Raw genomic sequence first — 22,005 nt, forward strand, 5'->3', positions numbered from 1 at the left:
GTCTACGGAGCTACAGTACAGTAAGAAGAAACTTAGAGTGTTTGGATGTATAGCATATTGACGACTGCGAAACGAACTTATAAAGGGGAAGCTAGATTCTAGTTAGAACCAAAACTTGCTTCATGACAGCGTATTGTTCAAATGACTACCGGCTCTGGTGCTCACAAGAAAAACGTGTTGTTTTTGGAAGAGATATTACGTTTGATGAAACTAAATTCGCAGTCGAGGAACCAACATTCTATGAGGAACAGGAGTCTGAAGGAAAAATCGAAGAAATTGCTCAAGAAAGTATTGAGCAAGACATTTAGCAAGCCACCAAAGATTTCGAAGAAACGTCAGAAACTGAACGTAGACGCAGCAGCAGGAAGAAAATTACACCAAAGTATTTCGAAGATTACGATACTTCCACAGTTGCCCTGGGTGCATCCGTTGATGACGTACCATTGACATATTACCACATCCAAGAAAGACCTGACTCTGATCCGTGAAGAAATGACATCACTATTGAAAAATGAAACATGGACACGTGAAGAATTACCTGAAGAAAAAAGGACAATAGACTGCAAATGTGTGTTCAAAATAAAAGAAAATGAACTTGGAGGTTTGGACAAATATAAAGCAACTCAATATGAAAAATGCCTTCCTGCATGACTACATTGATGAAGAAATCTATATTATATCTATATATATCTCCCAAGACTCAGTACTGTCTCAGACTCAATGTGCAAATTACAAAAATCTCTATATGAGCTGAAGCAAGCCCCTGGTGTGTGGAATTCACGGTTTGACAACTACATAAAGAAGCTGTCGTTAAAAATGTCAGAGAAAGACAAGTTAGTGTCTTTATATGAAGAAGACTGACCACAACGAAATTTACCTTCTTCTGTATGTCGATGATATTATCCTCGCGGCAAATGACTGTGGATCCCTGATTACTGTCAAGGAAAAACTTAAACAGTTTAATATGACAGACCTAGGAAAACTGCGGATGTTTCTGGGCATTGAAATAAATCAATCTGATGGCGGTATGTTCCTGAGCCAGCAAGTCTACACTATCCAGATGGTGAAGAAAATCGGGATGGAAGAGTGCAAAGCAGTAAGGACTTCCATGGTAATAAAACCTGGAGATGACGGTTGGTCCGGTTGTTAATTATAACTGTGTTGAAAATGCAAGCGTGCAGCAACTTTAACGAAGATCTAAAATTTTCCTTGGAGGACATTTCTAAAGAAATCAAAGAACTCGCTTCTAAGTCAAAAATTCACTTTTACCATCGAAATTGCACATTTGTATGAAGAAGCACACAATGCGCATCACACATTAGTTCAGTAAGCAATTTAGAAGGAATTTAAAGCACGGATGATGACGCTCTTCTGAAGTAGCAGAAGCTTATGGTGATGAATGTAAGAAGACAAAAATTGGCGTTGCAGGGAAAATCCTAGGTGCAGGGAAAGAATATTTGGAACAAAAACCATTGGATTATATAGGTATGTCAATCATTCTACATACGAGTACATATAATTAATCTAGCATGTAGGCAATTTAAACAATTTAATTAAGCATTCATACCACCCCTCCTCAAAACTTTCAATAATAACAAAATAAAGTAGTAAAGTTTCGGCACTTTCTCAGCTAATTGGACATAAACGAATTTAAATACATGTCGGCCACCAAATTTTGTAGGACACACACCACAAAATGTTTTTGCGAGTATTCGTCTGGCTCCGCCTCGTCTAGCGCCTCGGCTCCACCAATACTCGTAAACATGAATTTTCCGACCTTGTGTCTCAAATAACTAATTTTAAATGTTATGTTTAATGAACGTTTTCCATACTCAAAAGTACGAGTTACAATAGCTGTAGTTAACTATACCTGCAACCCACAATACACTTAGCAATTTTTACTTTTTTATTTAGTAACAAAGAATTAGTAAAATATAAGAACACTTCATTTTTTAGCTTCCATTAAACGTCAAGGATATTTGTAAGTTTTAGTAAATACGGCTTTACTAAAATAAAAAACGCTATGCGCTGTGGGATTAAAAAATTCTCTCTCTAAAATAAGTAAGTACACACGTTTACTTCAAGTCAAACTTTTTCTTTTAGTGCATTTAGTATTTTCAATGATACATGAGTAGATTTATGATAGTCTTTTTAACTGGCAACCGATTTACCTATATTATTTCAGTAAAAAATAAATCCAAAAAAATATCAAAATTCAGACGATAATATTCCAACAAAATATTCAAGTTTTTAGAAGATGTGTAAAACTGAGGGTATTAATGAAACATTACAAGTAGATCTACAGAAACTAAAGCGTATCTACAAACTTGTTGTTATAGATTGTTTTTCAAAACATGTTAGGTCTGTCTTAGTAAAATCAAAACAAGCGAATCAAATATTTCGAAATATTGGCTTCTATGTACGAAATTTTATCTAAATTGATGTGGAAGGAATCTAATTTTCACAGAAATTACCTTCAAATACACAGGAGTGAAATAATCACTTAAAAAAAAATGAAAAATGCAGTTGATGAAGAACCTGAACATAAATTACATCGTGCCTCTGATATTGAACAGCCGAGGGTCAACCATCCAAATGTACGTGTATGTGTCGAAAAAAAAAATCTTAAAAAAAAGAAAAAGCGATCTAAAATGATTAGGCTTCAACAATACGCATAATAATAGTACTGTATGAAAAGTGTAGGATAATCAATTACATCCTTATTAGTGTGATCAAGTGGGTAGTTGTGAAGATATAGGTTGATAGTAGCTAATATGGTTTTCATGTTCTTGTATTTGTAGTAAAGCAACATCATGATCCTTGAGCGAAATACGAGCACAAGCAGGAAAATATTACGATATTTATTAGTAAGGCTATCATCACATGCTAAGATATAATGATGGTTGCAAGGAGAAAGAGTGTGAAACAAATCTGAAACTAATACATCTTAAACAATACAGTTCAAGTTTTTTACTTCTTTAATAAAGTAATCTAAAATAAATGGTGTTTTATTTAGCCTCATAAAATGTTTTATTTTCAACTAACCCAAAAAAGCTCATCATTTACACAGTAGAAAGAAAAACCTGTTCGATAGGAGTGATCAGCAGATCCCTCATTATATCCAATAAAACTGCAACTTCAGTTTAAATTTCGCTCGTAAAAAGAGGATCAGAATGACATCATATTTTATATTTGAATTTGTATGAGTGGCAGTTTAAATTTATCGCCACGTATGGGCGATAATTCAAATTTCCCGAAAAAAATGTGGGCAACAATCGGTATTACATAACTACTAACTCCATATATATTTGATGTCACTAACACAATGTCCCAACTTACCAAAGCAACTGCGGTAGTGATCTTGGTGCCACCGGAAGCTCCTATGACTAGTTTTACGTCACCATTCTCATCTACTAGAATACTAGGGCTCATAGAAGACAACGGTCTTTTCCCGGGCTTCAGTTGGTTATTGGGAGACCCGGGTAGGTTGAAGTAATTTCGAAAATAAGGGAACGAAAAATCGTCCATTACACTGTTTAAGATGATTCCAGTGCTTTCAGAAGTCAAACCAGCTCCAAAACTGCAAAATTGTATACTTAAAAACGTATTTCTACGATTGTTGTGTAATGAGTTCATTACACGCTTGCAATCTACTTTATTTTAATGAGCTACTTTTTGTGAAACAAAAGTAAAATTAATTTCCCTTACAAGAGGTTTATAGAGCTGGTGACTGAGACCGCGTCACCATTTTCTGCTAATACTGATATATGCGCTGTACCATGATCACTTTTACCATAGAATATGGCACCATAATCCTTCGGGTTATTGCTGGTATGATTATCTTTGATTTCTTTGCGGATCATTTCCGCATATTCGGGTGACGTTAAATTGTGTAATAACTAAAATAAGCCGTTAAACTTTCTACAACCATTACGAAAGACATAACTTACATTAGTAATATTTACAAAAGACGTATCGCCTAATTCAGTTCTCCTAGCATAAGCGTACTTAAAAGCTTCGATTATTTTATGGTACGTTTCAACAGTGTTTTGAACTCCGTCGATATCACTTGGTTTGAATTTAAATCCGTCCAGAATATTCATAATGAATGCTAAAAGGGCTCCAGACCCGGGAGGAGGAACCGAGTACAATTTTTCGTGGTTACGTAACTCGACCACTATAGGGTCCATCCATTGTGCTCTGGAAATGAAAAAATTAATGAGTCGTCGAAAGTGATAACTGAAGATAACAGTAGGAAATTTACGGTGTTTGTTTTGAACTTGTTATAAACCTCCTGATGAAGTACAAACAGTCATTGATAAGATTAAAAAACATAACAAGTTACTTTTAGACCCAAATATGATTAATCCGTTTATAACAAACATACTTACTCATATTTCTCTAAATCTTCTTTTGTGATAATACTGTCGATTTTCTTTAAGTCTTCTAGAAGCATTTCGCTTAAGGTACCATTGTAGAGATCATCGCCTCCATTTGTGGCAATTAGTCGGAGTGTTTCACATAGTTTCTTTGGGACGATCGTCGAACCTATCTTTTTGAAATTATCATCAGAATCATAAAACCATTCTCTGAAAAAAAAATTGAATTTAGAAGTTTGAAAGTTATGATGATTAATTATTATTACTAACCTTAAATTGCTATCATTCGTGAGTTTTGCTTTCTGCAAAGATTCATATTGATGTTTCGACATTTCATAACCTTTTTCACATAGTTGTATTGAAGGTTCAATCAGTTCTGCCCATTCTAATTTACCAAAACGTTGATGAGCCGCTTGGTAGCCCCTAAGTTCGCCTGGAACGGCTATCGCTAAAGCACCTGTAAGTATTTAGTATTGGATTAGCCTCATTTTCTAATTTCCAAATAAACAACTGTTTGCAATGTAATTCCATTGTAAAGTCTCAAACTGCAATTACCTGCCTACAGTTGTCCACGTATTTGGCAAGTAATAAATTTTAACGATTGTTTTGAGGCCATTTGCTTTTTCGTCAACAACGCAGTGCAATTAGTTGTAAATATTATGAAAGTACAGTACGTTTCAGATTGATCGATGGTTGACAAAATCGCTGACGTCCCAAACGGAACGCTCAAGATTTATTGCTTTCCAGATGTCTAATACGGATCTAATTTATTTTATTTAAGTATGTTACAATCTTGTCACACAGTTTTATAATCAGCTTTCTAATTTAATACTAACACATTGAGAAATTGTCATAATAATAATAATAATAATTCATAAGTATATAGATTTTCTCACCATTTTGAGATATCAGTGGGTCTTCCTTATATAGTTCAGCTTTTGCTTTTAGAGGTGCCGTTTCTCTAGCATTTAGAGTATACGCGGTATTGTTTTCTTTGATGTAGATTGTCATGAGGAAACCGCCTCCAAGTCCCATACTTTGCATAGTGAAGATTCCATTGCAGAACATAGTAGCAATAGCGGCGTCAACGGCACTTCCATCTTTTTTGAGGATAGTCCTGGAAGATTGAAATATCGGATAAAGTCAAATATATATAAATTTATTTCTTTTCTATGTCATAAATTAAAATCTATTCAATCTGCTTTTATGATTGAGTACGCATCCTGCCAAAATTTTTGAAAATACTGTTTCCTAACGGGTTTGAAGTTGAGTCCGTTTTACAATTCGAATTTTTTGAAAAGCAGGAATCATGATAGGGTGGATTAAATTAAATTTGAACTGCTGCTACGTAAAAACTGTGTGAAATGGCTGATTGTGGTTTATTCGCAATCAACCAACCTAAATGAATGTGGTTACATTAGTGATAGTGGTTGCTGTATGACGTCATTATGTAATCATGTAAACACATAATTCTGTGTAACCAAAATTGTATGAAAAATAGTCAAAAATATCCAGGCAGAAAATTATTATTTTTTTATTTATTTTGATTAGTTTGAAAAGGGTCTAATGACAAAAAGATGCAAAATCGTTCTAGAATAACTCATTCTTTTAGTTTGTACTAATGTGCAAAATAATTGATCAATTTTCCGCTTTAATCGAAACAACTTAATAAATGTGGCCATTAATAATTCAAAAATGGAAAAACAGGAGAAAGTTGAAACGTTAAGTTATACTTTAAGCATTAATTACAACTTTTCTTCTTGTAGATATTTTAATAGCAAAGCAAAACACACATTGCGAGTTTCTTCTGTCTGGTTTTAATTACGAATGATGTGTGACTAAAAAAGCTAATTTTTACTCTTTGAAGTAGTTGAACATGTTTTTTGTGTTTTTTGTTGCGGATTCTAGCGAAGAAATTTATTCAGTGACCATGATTAAGGATAGATGTCCAAAACGACTACTAAGTCAGTCACGTCTTTTTTTTAATGTAATTCTATTAAATAGCAATTACAGTGATATATAACACATAAATATTTATTTCATTTTCAGTTAAATTTATAAACACTGAAACAGGGGCGTGCTCCACAAATTTACAACCTCTACAAACACCTGGACGTAGAAAAATAAATAGTAATTTTCAATATTTAAAAAATTATCCGGAAGTTTGCGTCATAATTATCAAAACCATTTTTTTTATCTCGCTCCATTTGTGTCAAACGTATCAAAACTTACATCTAAAGATATTGCATTGTTGGTAAAGTCTCGATAAAAACGGAGACCCAATCATGACTCATTTAGATTTTTTGTTTACACCGTTGCCATGGAAACCGCGCCTCTAGTCGCTGTATTTGGCTACAATCGGGTTAGATTTGAAAAGGTGACCGCTAGCAGTAATTGAACTACGGGAGTTCATTTTCATTCTGCGCGAGTGAAATTGTTTATTTTTAAATAAAAAGAATGAATTCAGTTGAGTATTTAATGAAAAATCGTCCTCTGCCTTAAAATTGTAGTTAAAAATTTAGGGACGAGAGACTTTCATACGGAGACATAACACGTATGATAAATTTTTGTGGATGTGCGCTTGTGGAAAAAATAAATTGTTTTGCTTTGTGTGTCTCCTCAGTAATGAGTTAAAACTAAAGGTATATGGACAAATACTTTTTTCATGTTTGCAATGCACTAAATTAAGTTTTTCTCTTCAAGCTAAATACAGTGGCGTTCATAGAATTACAATATCTCCATCCATTCTCAAGATATAAGGTAGTGGAGTTTTAATTAGGACACCTGTGTAAGTGGATATATCAAAACAATGTTCAAGATGGAATCTGTACCTATTTATAATACAACCTTTAGAGAAATCGATACCAAAACACAACGGCCTAGTTTGAAGAGCTGTCAGTTTTAACCCTTTTCGACCGCCCAACCCAAGGTTTTCAGAATTGTATAACCAAGTAGATTTTATTTCGTCCAGTCTTTATCTGGGAAGTTTCTAGTAACCGATTGGATTATTAATAAATAAATAATATAATAATAAAAATAAATATATATTTATTTACTCTTCTAAATACAGGGTGACTTAATGATTTAAGCAAATTTTTGTGTTGGCAATTCTGAATTATTGGCATCCGTGCTGGTACGTCAGTTCACAGTTGTCAATTTTGACATGAGCGCGCCTAACTAACTAGTGATACGAGTGTAAAAAAAGCGTTTCTTTTATTGGCTTTAAAATACGTTTTTTTTTTGTTTTTTTTTTAACAACTTTAAATTTTCTTTCTTTTGTTCACCTAAGTTTTTACGAATTTTTATTTTTTTCTGATAATATACAACTAATATTCAAGTTATCGTCTATTTGTAATAGGTACATATATAATATGTACATACATATATGATATGATTTCCCTCCCACCTTGAAGTTAGGTTATGAAACACGTCACAGGTAGATTCTATAAGTTGTTAACATATGGCCCCATTATAAAATTAAAGTATTTTTGCTTTTTTCAATGACAGTTTTAATTATTTTTATTAAAAGAAAGGTTTGTCTTTATGGATGGGTCAAAGTTAGTAAACTTATAAAAAATAAAAAAAGACGTGTTTTAAAACATAAAAACAAACAGATTTAAAAAAAAACGTTTTTTTACATCTCCACGCCTAACCAACGCGTTGATTGGTTGAGACGATGGCCGCTGTCATAGATGTCACTTTCAGATATGCCATCATAAAATTTTAAATAGATTGTCAACCTGACACAAAAAATACAACCATTAAGTAAAAAAAACATTAAATTACAATTATACGAAAATAATATGTTCTCAGTGTTTTGAAAGTTTCAAGTATAGCCAGTCTTCCTTAAAAACGTAATTGAGTTAAAACGTACACTCTCAGTTTAAAAGTAACCACACATAAAAAAATGTTTATAATAGTATCATTTTAACTTAAAACCTTACATACAGGCAAGGTTAGTTAATAGAGAACAGGTTACCACATAAACGAGTATGTTGGCAAAATCGCTTAAGCGGAAAAAAACCTTACATCCACTTACATTTAAAGACGTGTCTTGGATATATGATATGTTATTTCTGATAAATGCTGATAAAAGCCGGGAACAGGGACCGAATCATAGCTGATTTAGATTTGTTTATATCGCTGCTACGGAAATCTCACGTTCTAACCGCCTGAGTCACCTGGACTGCGGTTCCGTTTCGACAGTGCTCGGCAGGATTGAGCGGCTATTTTCAAGTTTTCTTGACGTTTCATAACCCCTAGAGTACGAAAAAAAGTAGCTCTCGCCTTTTGGTCTGTCTCTTGTCTGTCTGTGTCGACTTTTACTATACAGACAATCTACGAAACTACCTGATTGTCATCAAATTTTATGTGTCTGTTAGGAATATCGTGTAGATCGTATAATGCTAACCAAAATTTAGCTAATCCTCCCCACCAACAATTTAATGACGTCCCTCGAAATTTTTTTAGTAAGCAAACACCAGTAGACTACTCCTGTACTTGTGGCTTATAAATACGAGTTGATTTTTTACCGTAGACATCTAGATTTTTTGAATTATTAACGTGAAGGTTGCTGGTTCGATTGACTGAAATCTGGAACGATGGACCTCATTTTCTCGAAAATTTGAGAACAAAATAATGTTGTGTTCGCCTATATTTAACAATAATAAGATAACGTTGTAGCTTAATTAATAACTTTAGTCACTTCTTCTGCTTTGATGAGACACAATAACGGTTGAGGACTCCTCGACTTATGTTGGCAACAGTGTTTATTTCTAACTAGGAATAAAATTAACTATAAAAAATGTCATAATATTTTTAACGACGCGTTTTACTTTCGACAAATTGACACTAGATTTACCAGAATATTACAAGTTGCTTACTGTTTCCTTCTCTTTAATTCAGGTCACACGAATTACAGTTCGTCGTCTGAGAACTTGTTTGATCTACAGACCAGAGCGCGCTCAGGCCAATGTCGACTCTAAGCGTTCGGAAACGATTTGATTTATAAGCCATGATCCGTGATCTGATACACATCCTAACCGGTTTCTACCATAATTTCTTGCTGTTTCAACTTTCGAATTCTGAGTTTTTCGAAATTTTAGTTTGGGGACTTTTTAGTTTACTCCTGTTTATTATTCAATTTTTGGATTTTACAATTTGTCAATTTTTCAATTTCTCGGTTTTCAGTTTTTCTCTTCGATTTTACGATTTTTTGACTTTTATAAACTCTTTATTTGTCGATTTTTCAATTTACTTGTTATTCAATTTTTCGATCTTACGATTTTGCATGTTTTTGATTTTTCAATTTTTCGATTTTTTTAAGGTTTTGATATTTCGACTTCACTTATAATTTCGATTCGATAATTAGATAATTTTTGGATATTTCACTTTTGGGATTTTTCAATATTTCTGTTCTTCAAATTTTCTCTTTTTGACTTCTGGGTTTTTCGATGTGTCGACTTTTTACTTTTTCGAATTTTAAATTTTAGTTTCTCAATTTTTTGGTAACTTAATTTTTCAATATTTAAAATTTTAGATTTTTCGATTTCTTGATTTTTTATTTCAGCTCTTCAATATATCAATTTTTCAAATGTTTCGATTTCTTAGGCTATCGATTTTTCGACTTCCCGGTTTTAGATTTACTGCTTTTCAATTGTCGTTTTTTCAATTTTTCAAATCTGACATTGATAAACTGTCAATTTGTAGATTTTTCAATTAATCGGTGTTTTGATTTCCCCATTTCTTGACTTTCGAGGGTTTCGATATTCCTGTTCTTCAATTCTTTGATTTTTCGATTTTTCAGGTTTTTGATTTTTCATTTTTGAGTTTTTTTAAGGTTTCGATTTTTCGACTTCACTTTTTGGATTTTTCTATTGCTCAATTTTTACACTTTTTAGGTTCTCAGTTTTTTGATATTTCAGTTTTCCGATTTTTCAGGTTTTCCATTTTTCAGTTTTTGTTTCATTTTTCAATTTTTCGATATCTCAATTTTGGGATTTTTCAATATGTATTTTGATTCTTCGACTTTTCGATTTTTGACTCCTGGATTTTTCAGTTCAGTTCTTCGATATTTCAATTTTTCAAGTTTTAGATTTTTTTTAATGTTTCGATTCCTTAATCTTTTGATTTTTCGACTTCCCGGTTTTTAGTTTGTCATTTTGTCAAATTTTCAATCTTTTAATTTTTCAAATTTGACTTTTATAAACTCTCAATTTTTCGATTTTTCAATTAATCGATGATTTGATTTTCCCATTTCTGGACCTTGGAGTGTTTCGATTTTCCTATTCTTCAATTCTTTAATTTTTTGATTTTTCAGGTTTTTGATTTTTCAAGATTTCCATTCTTCGGCTTTTCTATTTTTGACACTTGTATTTTTCGATGTGTCTACCTTTTTACTTTTTCGATTTTTCAATTTTTGGATTTTAAAATTTTAGATTTTTCAATCTTTTGATATTTTAATTTTTCAATATTTCTTAATCTTTCGATTTTTCGACCTCCTGGTTTTAGAAATTCTCTTTTCCAATTTTTCGATTTGTTAATTAACTTTTTGTTTGTCGATTTCTCTATTTTTCGATTTTTCGACTTGATCACTTTTCGATTTCTCGTTCTTTTGATCTCTCAATTGTTCAATTTTTCAAGTTTTTTGATTTCTCGATTTATCGAGATTTGGATTTTTCGATATTTTGCTTGTCAATTTCTCAGTTTATAAATTGTTCAATTTTTAACTTCTCGATTTTTCGATTTTAGTCTATTTCGGTTTCTCAATTGTTCGACTTTTCGACTCTACGATTTGTTGATCTTTTGATTTTTCGGTTTTTCGATTTTCCACTTTTTCGATGTTTCGATTTTTCAGATATCCGATTTTTTTAATTTTGAGTTTCGATTTCTCGATTTTTCGTTATTCGGTTTTTAAATTTTAGATTTTTGAATTTTACATTTTTTCGATTTTCTGATGTTTCATTTTACGATTTTTTAAGGTTTCGATTTTTCGAATTTTCGATTATTTTAATTTTTCATTTTTTTTTTCACTGTTAATATCATACAGTGTATCGACAACAACCACAAAAATTGTCACTAAAAACATTTAAAAATCCATACAAAATAGAACACAGTGTTTCCAAAACATTTTACCGAAAAAAATCTATTGAGTTATTACGATTTCAACAATATTCTTAGTTTACGACGTTTTGCTAGTATTTAACACAAATAAAGAATTAATTCTTAGTTAAACAAAATATGTAAAAAAATATTCACTTAGTCGTTATAAAAACCGACCAAACAACGATTTCCCGCAGAAATTATAGTCCAAACCAAACAATCGCTTCTGAGCGATTAGAGTCGGCATTGGCCTGAGCGCACTCTGGTCTGTAGATCAAACAAGTTCTCACGCGACGAGTTGTAGTGAAACAAGTTTTTTATTGGCATTGATGTTTTTGCAAAATCAGCCGGTATGTCGCATCTATATTAATCTATGATTAAACCATCCATAGATGAAGGGGCATGCTGCAATAAATTTCAAGTGAAGCCACTTGGCAAAATTCTAGAACGACGTCATCAGGTTTTTGGTGGGGATGAACATGATATTTTTAAAGTATGTCCAAAATTTCACTAATACATATTAGTATTGTAATTAATTATCAGCAGTGTGGATAAAAGGTTAATAACAAAAAACTAGGTCTGAGAAAACCCATTTTCCCAAAAGCTTGACATTAAAACGTGACACTTTTCTAACAGTAGATACCAATAGTGAAAATATTTCTGTCATTCCTTTACTTTCATTTCATTTATTAATATTGTTCTGTAATGAGTCTTAATGAAAAATTTGAAAGCTAGTATTGCTCCCACTGTGAGAGCGTTCAGTATTACAAAAGTGAAGAGTTCCACCAAACTGAGGAAAGTTTTCATCTAAATGTTGTAAGTATTATAAACTAAATAGAATATGTGAAGTGTCTACAATTTATGCTTTGTCTACGAATTTATCAGAGGACAAACGGAAAAATACAATTTAAAATGAGGATCTTGAGCACATGGTAATCAAAGCTATATTTCGGTCGTCCTCGATCGAAAAATATTGCAAAATTAAGCACTATTTGTTTGCAGTATTTATTACAGGTTGTAAAAGTAGCTGCAATATCCGATAAATTTACCGGTTTCAATTTGCAATAGTCATAAAAATCGTTAATAAACTCTTGACGCAGGTAATTAATACAAATCGTGTATGCTAAACATTTTCTCAAATATTTTGTTGTGATAGTTATGTAACGCCATATCAAAATTTGCAAGTGACCCGAACTCGCAGGATAATGGCATTCCGCGACAAGTATATTTAAATAACATTTTTTATTTTTAAGAATTATCTCAATTGGTTTAATCTTATCACAAACACGTCGTGTAAACACAGCGGATTGTTTACCAATTTAGAAATTGATATCTTTCATAACAAAAAACGATGTAAACACTCAGAATCTTTATCGAAGTATTCAGAGCACTTTACAGCAGCGGAATTGTTTGAGAACATTGTAAAAATAAACCTTCAGTTTCGGTATCTCTGCATGTAATATTTACGTAATAATAGACACGCTATTTTGAGTTGTCTTTAATAACACATGCTTGTCGCATATGACTGGGATTATTCTTGGTTGGCTCGGTTTAGACGAATTAAAAGTGGAGCGAATTTTAATTAAAAAGTGGCAATAAAAGATGCTTGAGGAGGCGGAAATCCGTTTTATTGAAACCTAGCCGTGTAAATACAGCGAAATCGTTGACCCTGTGCGCAACATTTCCCCACCGCACCTTATCGACCAGTCAACCAACCACAACAAACGCCTCCGAGTTCGACCTTGAATTACTGGAAAGTTTCCAGCACCTTCTGTAAATGAATACAAAACAAAAACCAAAACAAATAAACGTAAAGTATTTATTAAAAAATACAATACTACAAAAGTAACAATAATTTATTAGTAATACAGTATTCCGTCGACTTTTATCACTTCCATCGACATGAAGAAACTAATCCATTCCATACACGAAATGACATAAAGGCATGGCTGACGCGATCGGGACGATCAGTGTCATACTCAACTACGAACAAACGAAATCACAACCAATGGGGAAAGTCCTCAAACTCGCAGCGGAACGTCTTTGGATGTCGGAAAAAATCACATTTTAGGAACTCGAGGTCAATTCTTCGTCTTTCTGTTAATCTCCGTGTTCATCATCTTGGTGACGATCTTTCTGGAATGACCGCTGGGGTCGTTGTGGTTCGTGTGTGCACTAACCTCCTTCTTGGAGCGCTGCTTGCCGCTGTGACCGCTGTAGATATGTTTGTCGTATTGGAAATTGTAATGCTCATATTCGTCGAAATGGGCTTCGGACATCTTGAGGAAAAAGATCACTGAGTATTTGTACTAACTTGCTTCGGTTGTCAACGTTTGCGAACAACTGACTGACGAACCGCAGCGCCGCTGCTGTTTTATAGACAATACATGCGCATGCGCACTAGTTACATTTTACAATGTTGCAAGTTTATACATGCAAATTGCAAACGATTTTATCGCAAAATTATAATTCTTGTTTCCGCTGAACTCCGCTGCTGATTAAACAATTTTATAATTTTATTAATAGTTTTTAATTAAGCTCGCGGTGACTAGACGTTTCTAGAACGCAGTTTTCTGGTACAATCTCCTGACGTTATCGACCTTGATTTTTTGTTTTGTTGTGTCTTTTGTTTATTTACTTTCTGTTTGACAAAGAGGCGCACAGAAGAAATGGGGACGTGGGAGGTGATTATTTAAAAATAACCACACCTGTCGAAGTCGACTAGGAAGTGAAATCTATAGTTGTGCACCTGGGGGGGCGTTATTTTCGTAAATATGCCGACTTGGAAATCTTGGAATTGTGTGTAGTGGGCATTTTTGGGTCATTTTTTCAGGTTAGCAACTGTATTTTTGGTTTTTTATTTTTGTGTAGTGTGCGTGGTTTTTTAGGACCTGTCTTACAGTAAATATGGATGTAAACAAAACAAGCTTGAACTTGATTGTGGCCATGATATTTTCTCTTGGTTATTTATAATACGGATGACTTCGTTTTTTTATGTTATTATTGAAAATAGTTTTTTGTTTTTGTTGTATCCAATAAAAGGGAAGTACCCGTGACATGTGACTTACCATAGCCGCCTATTCGTTGGAAGACACAAACAGAATAAACGTTACCTGTTCATTCATAACTCGGTTAGTACTTTCAGTTTAGTGTTATTTTTCACATTTCAAATGTTTTTTTTTAATTTTGTGTCAGTCAAACGACTTCAGTAGTTTTCTTAGAGGCGATTAAATTTGTTGTTAACGTGTTATTTTTCACGTAAAGAAAAGTTAATATCGTTGCACAATGTTATCGTACATAAACACTATTATTAACATATCATATTTTACTGCTGTGTGACTCAGCGTTGAAGGTTATCGGAAAAAATTCTAGTAATGACAACTGTCGAGCGAAAAAATGTTCCAAACTTTTAAAATTCAAGATTCAAAAGTGTTTTGGACTAACAAATGTAAGCAATACATTTTTTACTAAATTTTGTTTATTTTTACTTTTAGAGCGTAACCTAAGTAGTAGGTTCATCCGGCTACTCTTGTTTAGTTGATGTTTCATAACTCTGAGTTATGAAACAATAGGTCTCCCATTTCCGTCCATGTGTCCTCTGTCTTGATTTTTACTGGAGCACCAAGATTTTTAAAAAAAAAATCTAAATTCCAAAAATGACTTCAAAGACACACATAATATCTTTATTACTTAACTTAATAGAGATTCCCTCGCCCCTGAAGTACAATAAAATAGCATTTTCGAAAAATTGCAAAATTTGGTTTTGGAAATTTTATTCATTTTTTATGAGAACCCGTATGAAGATATATAATTATATATGTAATGTTAAGGTAAATGTAAAGAAGCGTGCTATGCGTAAGTATAGGAGTATATTATTGTATATGGCACTTAAATCATTTTAAAATAGCATTCTTTGAGATGACGTCAATAAATTGTTGGTGGGGATGATTGGCCAAATTTTGGTTAGCGTTTTACTATCTACATGATATTCCTAATATAAATGTATATATAAATACAAAATTTGACAACAAATACTCCAGTAGTTTCGGAGATTACGTGTCTAATAAAAATTGATACAGACAACAGGCTGACAGACAGACAGACAGACGGAAATAAGAGACTACTTTTCGTATTCTTGGGGTCATGAAATATCGACAAAATATGAAAGTAGTAGTTCGTCCCATGGACTCGATTACTATACTTCCTTAGTTTACGCTCGAAAAGTAAAAATACGAATGGCATGATAAATTATTAGTATAGACTCATCATATTTCGTACATTTTAAATAGGATTTATTTGATAAAGTTTTGAGATGACGTCATCAGTTTTTAGAGAGGTCGTAAACAGTTAAATTTTGATTAACGACTTACCATGTTTCCGACAACCTTAGAACGTTTTCAAGGTTTCAGAACATTCGGTAAAAGGTTGTTGTATAATTTTAATTGTTTTTTACAAAAATTTGGACGCCTAGGGCAAAAATTCTGGAACTCAGGGGTAAGGAGTGCCTGTCAAAATAAATTTGGGACAATTTTTTTCAGGATATAACATCTATCTAATAATGTCTAGAGTGAATTTTTGGAAAGGTCTGGCACCTGTTAATTCAACTATCATCACATTCTGCTTCTTTATAAAAAAGGTTTTTTTTTTGGACAGATCTTCTCTCACGCCTAAAGTACAATTAAATAACTCCGGTTGTTTAAAGAAAAATGTAGATAATAACAATTGCAGTGTCATAACAAACTTGTAGAACTTCTTCTTCTGAATTCATTAATGAAATGAATGAAACAATTTAATCACCGCCAGTGCCTTTGATTCGAACCCAGTATGTTACGAGCTCCTGTTAACGTGTTTGGTACCAGAAATATGAATTCATTCAAGGTTTAAATAATAAAAATGATAAAAGTATGTATGTGATAATCTAATAATAATAAAAAATTCGTCGAAAGCTGTTTCGACAGAACTTCTCTCGCACCTAAAAAGTGCAGTGAAACATATCTAGCATTTTTGAGTTGAGTTTTTACTTTTTTTTTATGTCATTAACATTTTTGCAAGGACACCTGTATCAACTTGGATTGGTGCACTGTAATACTAAAAATAACAGTATTGTATTCTCAAAGTTTTCTGGTAAAATGGAGTGAGCCGTCCCTGGTTTAATCAATAAAATAAACTGATACATTCATTAATTTTTTTGAGTCACCTGTATAAGGAAAACTAAAAAATATGTATACCATGATAACTCACAAGTAAAAACTCGTGATATTTTGCATATTTCGGGTAGATTTAGGAACTTAACTCGTTACTATGGAAATTTGCAATTTAACACCTTTAAATTTCACAAGTTTTTACAAGATTAATAGGGACAAAATCAGTTTTATCTTAACAAGTACTAAGTCCGCCCACCCGCCCTTTATTTTCTTAGAGAATATGTCATTTGCTGAAATAAGTCTTATCTTAGCAAGGACTAGCCCCGCCCACCCAGCCTTTACTTTCTTAGAGGGTATGTCATTTACCAAAATCAGTCTTATCTTACCAAGTACTAACCCCGCCTATTTTCTCATATAATATGTCATTTGCCAAAATAAGACTTATGTTAGCAAGTACTAGCCCCGCCCACCCGCCCTTTATTTTCTCACAGGGTAGTATTGGCTAGTACTTGCTAAGGTAAGTCTTATTTTGGCAAATGACATATCCTTTGAGAAAATAGGGGCGGGCGGGTGGGGCTAGTATTTGGTCAGATAAGATTGATTTTGGCGAACGTCATACTCTCTGAGAAAATAGAGGGCGGGTGGGCGGGGCTAGTCGAATTTTGGTTAGCGTTTTACCATTTACATGATATACCTAATATAAATAAAAAATTTGACAACAATCGGCCCAGTACTTTCGGAGATTATCTGTCTAATAAAAATCCGGGACGGCAGACAGAGGGACAGACAGACGGAAATGAGAGACCTATTTCTTCGTACTGTAGGGGTCATGAAAGATCGAGAAAACGTAAAAGTAGAGAGTCGGCCGACGGACCCGATTACAAAATTTCCTTCACTTACGCTCGGGAAGTGAAAAACGAGGCGGATTCATAAATCACAAATGGGAGAGCTATTATCATGTCTAGGGGTCATGAAACGTCGATAAAACATGAAAGTAGAAATTCGCCCGATGGAACTCACTACAATACTTCCTTAGCTTACTGAACTGTTTTATACATGTAATACGAAGGAAAGTGTGAGCTTTTCAAAATATGTTTGAAGTCTTTGATGGCAAAGAAAGTATGTATTAACTTTGATTGTGTACAATGTTACACTAAACACTAATTATAATGAAATTGTATTTTCAAAACTTCGAGAAATCTAAGACAAGCCGTTTCTAAATTAGTTAGTAGAATAAAATTATGTGTTCAGCACAAAAATCTTTTGAGCATTTTTTGAGGAATTTATCGAAATTTGCTTGTAATTTTGTTTAAAAAAAAATGAAAACATGTATTTTGAAACTAATGATTTTTTTTCATAAATTTGCTTCCAGTTCATAATTCTATCTAGAGAACTGATAATAATCATTGTGAAAACTGTGCCTAGGGTGTGTCTTACCTCTAAAGAAAACATATTTCTCAAGCGTGAATATCCTTTTATGCTGAAATTAAAATCTTAAATTCATCAGACGCTGACATAATTGCAACAAGCGTGTTATGCAAGAAATATCTCATTAAAAATATGTTAAACGTGAAGTATGACCTTGAAATGTGAATTGCACTAACATATTTATATGTTTTTACTGGTACAAAAATTGTCTATGTATATACTGTGGCACTCGGTTTTCCTTTGCATTGTATAATCCAGATTAATAATTTATATAGTTACCAATCAAATAGTAACTGAAATTTGTTTTTTAAAAACTGATTAGAATACCAATAACGACTAAGATTTGCAAATTTTTGTTGGTCATACTTGAGTAATAATGTATGCAGCAAGATTAATAATGTTTTTTCAGCTGTGTATTATATACTTAATTTGAAGGATTTTTTCTTATTTTGATTTTACTAATGAGCAATAATTAACAAACTTTCTTTCTGCTTGAAAATTTGGCAGATTTTGACGGATGAGTCAGGCTAAAATTATTAATTTTAAGAAAAAAATTCAGCTTCTAAATGAATTGTCCAAAATCGAAACAAAATAAAATAGCAGAAACCGTAAATATTTTTGGAAAGTGAAAAGATCAAGATAAAAAGTAACTACATTTATTGAAATTTGCAGAAGACGCATCGATATTAGATAATTCATAATTTCTCAAAATCTACACATTTGCGTTATAGTAAACAATTTGTCTTCTTTTTCATATCAAGATAATAAAACCAACTTGGAAAAATAATACAAACTATTACGTGGTAGAAAATATGTAATCATAAGTATTCCACAAATAAATACGTTGTGTATGCAAAGTATGTACATACTTGGCTTTGTTTTTGTACTTTTTTTTTGATAAGAACTAAATTCCAAACTGTCAAAACAAATATGCCAAAGGTCAGGAAACGCAAGCAATATTCATATCTTTGTTTTTCAATATTCACTTCTTTTAAACGAACATACAAAATTGAAGAGGTTTTTTGGGTTATTTCGCAAATTAATAAAACAAACTCTAAATTTTGGGAGCTAAAATGAGGAAATAAAGTTATTGTGGATATTTTTGAAATGAAGACAACAAAATGGAACAATAGTTTGTGCCAGGTTTAGTTTTATTTTAAACTTCTGTAATCTGTCATCGTAATTGGCAGTACCTAAGAGAGGATTTTCGAATTTGGCAAGCGCCAAAAATGTAAGGTAGATGTAGTTTAAAGTTGTCATTAAAATCGTATTATTGAAATTCGGGGAACAAGTTATTCGTCGGATAGTGGAAATTAACAATTAGCACTAGAGTGTGATGTGCCTGTCACGTTCTCAAACGCACTGAGGTCTGAGGTGGTGTTAACCAGAATGTATATGCAACACACAATAGAACAAGAGCGTAAATGTTTTGCGTAACTTCTGGTGTAATTATGTGCTTTCGATATTATTAACTTTATATGAATGTAATACGGAGCAGTTGTATTATATATGTTACGGTTAAAGTGAATACTCGGCTAGTTTCCAAACTAACTGGTTGTTATGCAAACTAACCAAGTCGCTAGTTATTATAGACGAAAAACTATTTTCTCTTACATTAGCAGGGTTTCTTGGTTAATTTTTAAACTGCCCAGCTAGTTTATAAACTACCGTACAAGTTTGGATAATTTAAATACTTTTTTTAAAGTACATAAATTAACCGAAATAATTGGTTAGTTTACAAACCAGCCACTTTGTTCTGGTTAAAATAAGAACTTTTTCTCTAGTACGATAAAATAACCAATGAATTGTATCATTGCCTGCATTGAACACTAAAACAACTGTCTGTTTGCATACTAACTGCCTAAAATATGATACAATTCGTTAGTTATTTTATCGTACTAGAGAAAAAGTTCTTATTTTAACCAGAACAAAGTGGCTGGTTTGTAAACTAACCAATTATTTCGGTTAATTTATGTACTTTAAAAAAAGTATGTAAATTATCCAAACTTGTACGGTAGTTTATAAACTAGCTGGGCAGTTTACAAATTAACCAAGAAACCCTGCTAATGTAAGAGAAAATAGTTTTTCGTCTATAATAACTAGCGACTTGGTTAGTTTGCATAACAAGATAGATAGTTTGGAAACTAGCCGAGTATTCACTTTAACCGTAACATATACATATAACGTATGTTCAGATGAAAAATCACTCAGCGTAGGCGTTGGAATTTCATTTGACAGAAACGGCATGTCTGTTCTTATAACATAAATTTGGAGGAACATAACCTGTTGTATCTATGTTGTGTTATAAGAACTAACAGACATGCCGTTTCTGTCAAATGATATTCCAACTCCTACTCTGAGTGATTTTTGAAATTGACTGCCGTTATTATGCAGTTATATATACTTTGACCAGAATTTTTGTGCGGAGTCTACCTCAGGCGTCTATTGACTTCCATAAATTTTTATGAGGGCTTAACTAAAGACTCTTGTAAACTTGTCGCAGTGGAGATGACTGGGAGGGAGTTTGTCGAGATTGAAAATTTTACTGCCGTCTGTATTACTCGGGGTAAGTAGACAAGTGGGTGGTTAAGCCCTCATAAAAATTAGTAGAAGTCAATAGACGCCTGAGGCAAACTCCGCACAACATCACAGTAAATTTGTTTGCTTTTATTGTAATGAATTACATTATTGTATTTTTTAATAAGATATGAAGAATTTAGGCAACCAGTTGTACAGATGCGTCTGAAATTTGTCGTCAGTTCTTGGGCATTTGATAAAATTCGCATAAAGTGATAGGCGGCACGCTTCCATGGAGTCCTTCGACCCTATAATCATTTATAATAGAAACCCTGCACAAAAAATAACACACAAAATTAAATTTTGATACTATATTAATATTGATACTGAAAACAAGGTGTCAACTCTTTGGTCTCACATACGATGGAGTTTCTGCTGTCAGTAGAAAGAAATGTCAAACGACACACAATGAAGGTAGAAATCAAATTCTTTGAAAATTGTGACACCTGTTTGGACATACTGGTGCTTTTCGTCAGGAAATTTTAGTTAAAATAATAATAATTAATGGTACATAACTCATTAAATCACTGATAAGAAGACATGCCGATCATTATTAGCTAAAAAATAAATTGTGGTTATGCTCTATGTATATCGTATGAGAAAGTATACCGTGCTACGTTAGTGGTGTTTATTCATGAATTACAAGCAAGCAAATGTTTGTTTAGTTTAACCTTCTGAAATAGCTCCGGAAAAACACTAAACTATTTCGTGTATTCCCTAAGATTTCCGTACCCTAATAAATACACCGGTTGTTTGTTTTTGAAAAGATATTGGCTACAATCTTGGTTGAAGCTGATGGTAACGTTACGAGTTTACGATAAATTCACAAAAATGTGCTCCATTTATCATTGTTTTTTCAAACTGTCAAAAAAGTGTCAAGTTTCATGTTTTCTACATCAATTATTCCAAAATTGTAAAATCATTGAAAAGTCCTTGAAACGTAATCTCAAAATTTTGTTAAGCGAATAAAACGTGGACGAAAAATCCGTCTTTATTTTTATTTTCACGACTGTAGGTTTTCTGTAAAAAATAATTCTACAATTACATTTTCTGTCGACCCGTGACACTAAATAACAAATCTCCTTGGAATTTTCGTAATAGGTACACCAAAATTAATTTAACGATTGTTGAATATTGTCTGTAATACAGTGACGGCTCGTGAAGTTTTCTTCAGAGGAGGCTCAAATTTGAAAAGCACTACTTTTTATATCTTTCATTATCTGAATAATTTTTTTTGTCATGCCCACGAAAAAACACTCCTGCGTTGATAGATAAATCAACTATTGCATCGATTAGTCTTTTCAAAATTGCCCTATTTTCACCAACTTTCTCGTTATAGTTCTCAATATCCCTCTTATGAGCGGAATCTAAAATAG

General features: G+C 32.7%; 3 protein-coding genes across 9 annotated transcripts in view; 1 reads left to right on the plus strand and 2 right to left on the minus strand.

Moving 5' to 3' along the window:
• Positions 1–22,005, minus strand: part of LOC135123625 (scoloptoxin SSD14-like) — a 76,585-nt gene that overhangs the window by 9,143 nt on the left and 45,437 nt on the right. For all 4 annotated transcript variants that reach the window (XM_064048443.1, XM_064048445.1, XM_064048442.1 and 1 more), the window contains exons 3-8: positions 5,276–5,496; positions 4,650–4,836; positions 4,392–4,589; positions 3,951–4,200; positions 3,709–3,899; positions 3,340–3,580 (exon numbers count right to left, since the gene is read on the minus strand). In XM_064048443.1, the coding sequence (XP_063904513.1) occupies positions 3,340–3,580; positions 3,709–3,899; positions 3,951–4,200; positions 4,392–4,589; positions 4,650–4,836; positions 5,276–5,496 (1,288 nt within the window). The remainder of the gene's footprint in view (positions 1–3,339; positions 3,581–3,708; positions 3,900–3,950; positions 4,201–4,391; positions 4,590–4,649; positions 4,837–5,275; positions 5,497–22,005) is intronic.
• LOC135123628 (uncharacterized) overlaps positions 12,222–22,005 on the plus strand; it is a 257,338-nt gene continuing 247,554 nt past the window's right edge. For 2 of the 4 annotated variants that reach the window (XM_064048452.1, XM_064048455.1), the window contains exon 1: positions 14,862–14,928. In XM_064048452.1, coding sequence (XP_063904522.1) covers positions 14,877–14,928 — 52 coding nt within the window. In that variant the 5' untranslated portion in view covers positions 14,862–14,876. Of the gene's footprint in view, positions 12,297–14,175; positions 14,314–14,861; positions 14,929–22,005 lie in introns of those variants that run through there. The other 2 variants (XM_064048459.1, XM_064048457.1) reach the window with 2 other exon arrangements.
• On the minus strand, positions 13,286–13,840 carry LOC135123636 (nuclear protein 1). The gene has a single exon (XM_064048471.1). The coding sequence runs from the start codon at positions 13,757–13,759 to the stop codon at positions 13,562–13,564; it is 198 nt and encodes a 65-aa protein (XP_063904541.1). The 5' UTR covers positions 13,760–13,840; the 3' UTR covers positions 13,286–13,561.

Source organism: Zophobas morio, unplaced genomic scaffold, assembly GCF_036711695.1.
Source record: "Zophobas morio isolate AGI-343-1 ecotype UQ-CSIRO unplaced genomic scaffold, CSIRO_AGI_Zmor_V1 ptg000006l, whole genome shotgun sequence".
NCBI classification, from domain to species: Eukaryota; Metazoa; Arthropoda; class Insecta; order Coleoptera; family Tenebrionidae; genus Zophobas; species Zophobas morio.

What these genes read in the sequence shown, in the direction of transcription:
- LOC135123636 (XM_064048471.1), bottom strand. Translation starts at nt 13,759, where the DNA reads ATGTCCGAAGCCCATTTCGACGAATATGAGCATTACAATTTCCAATAC.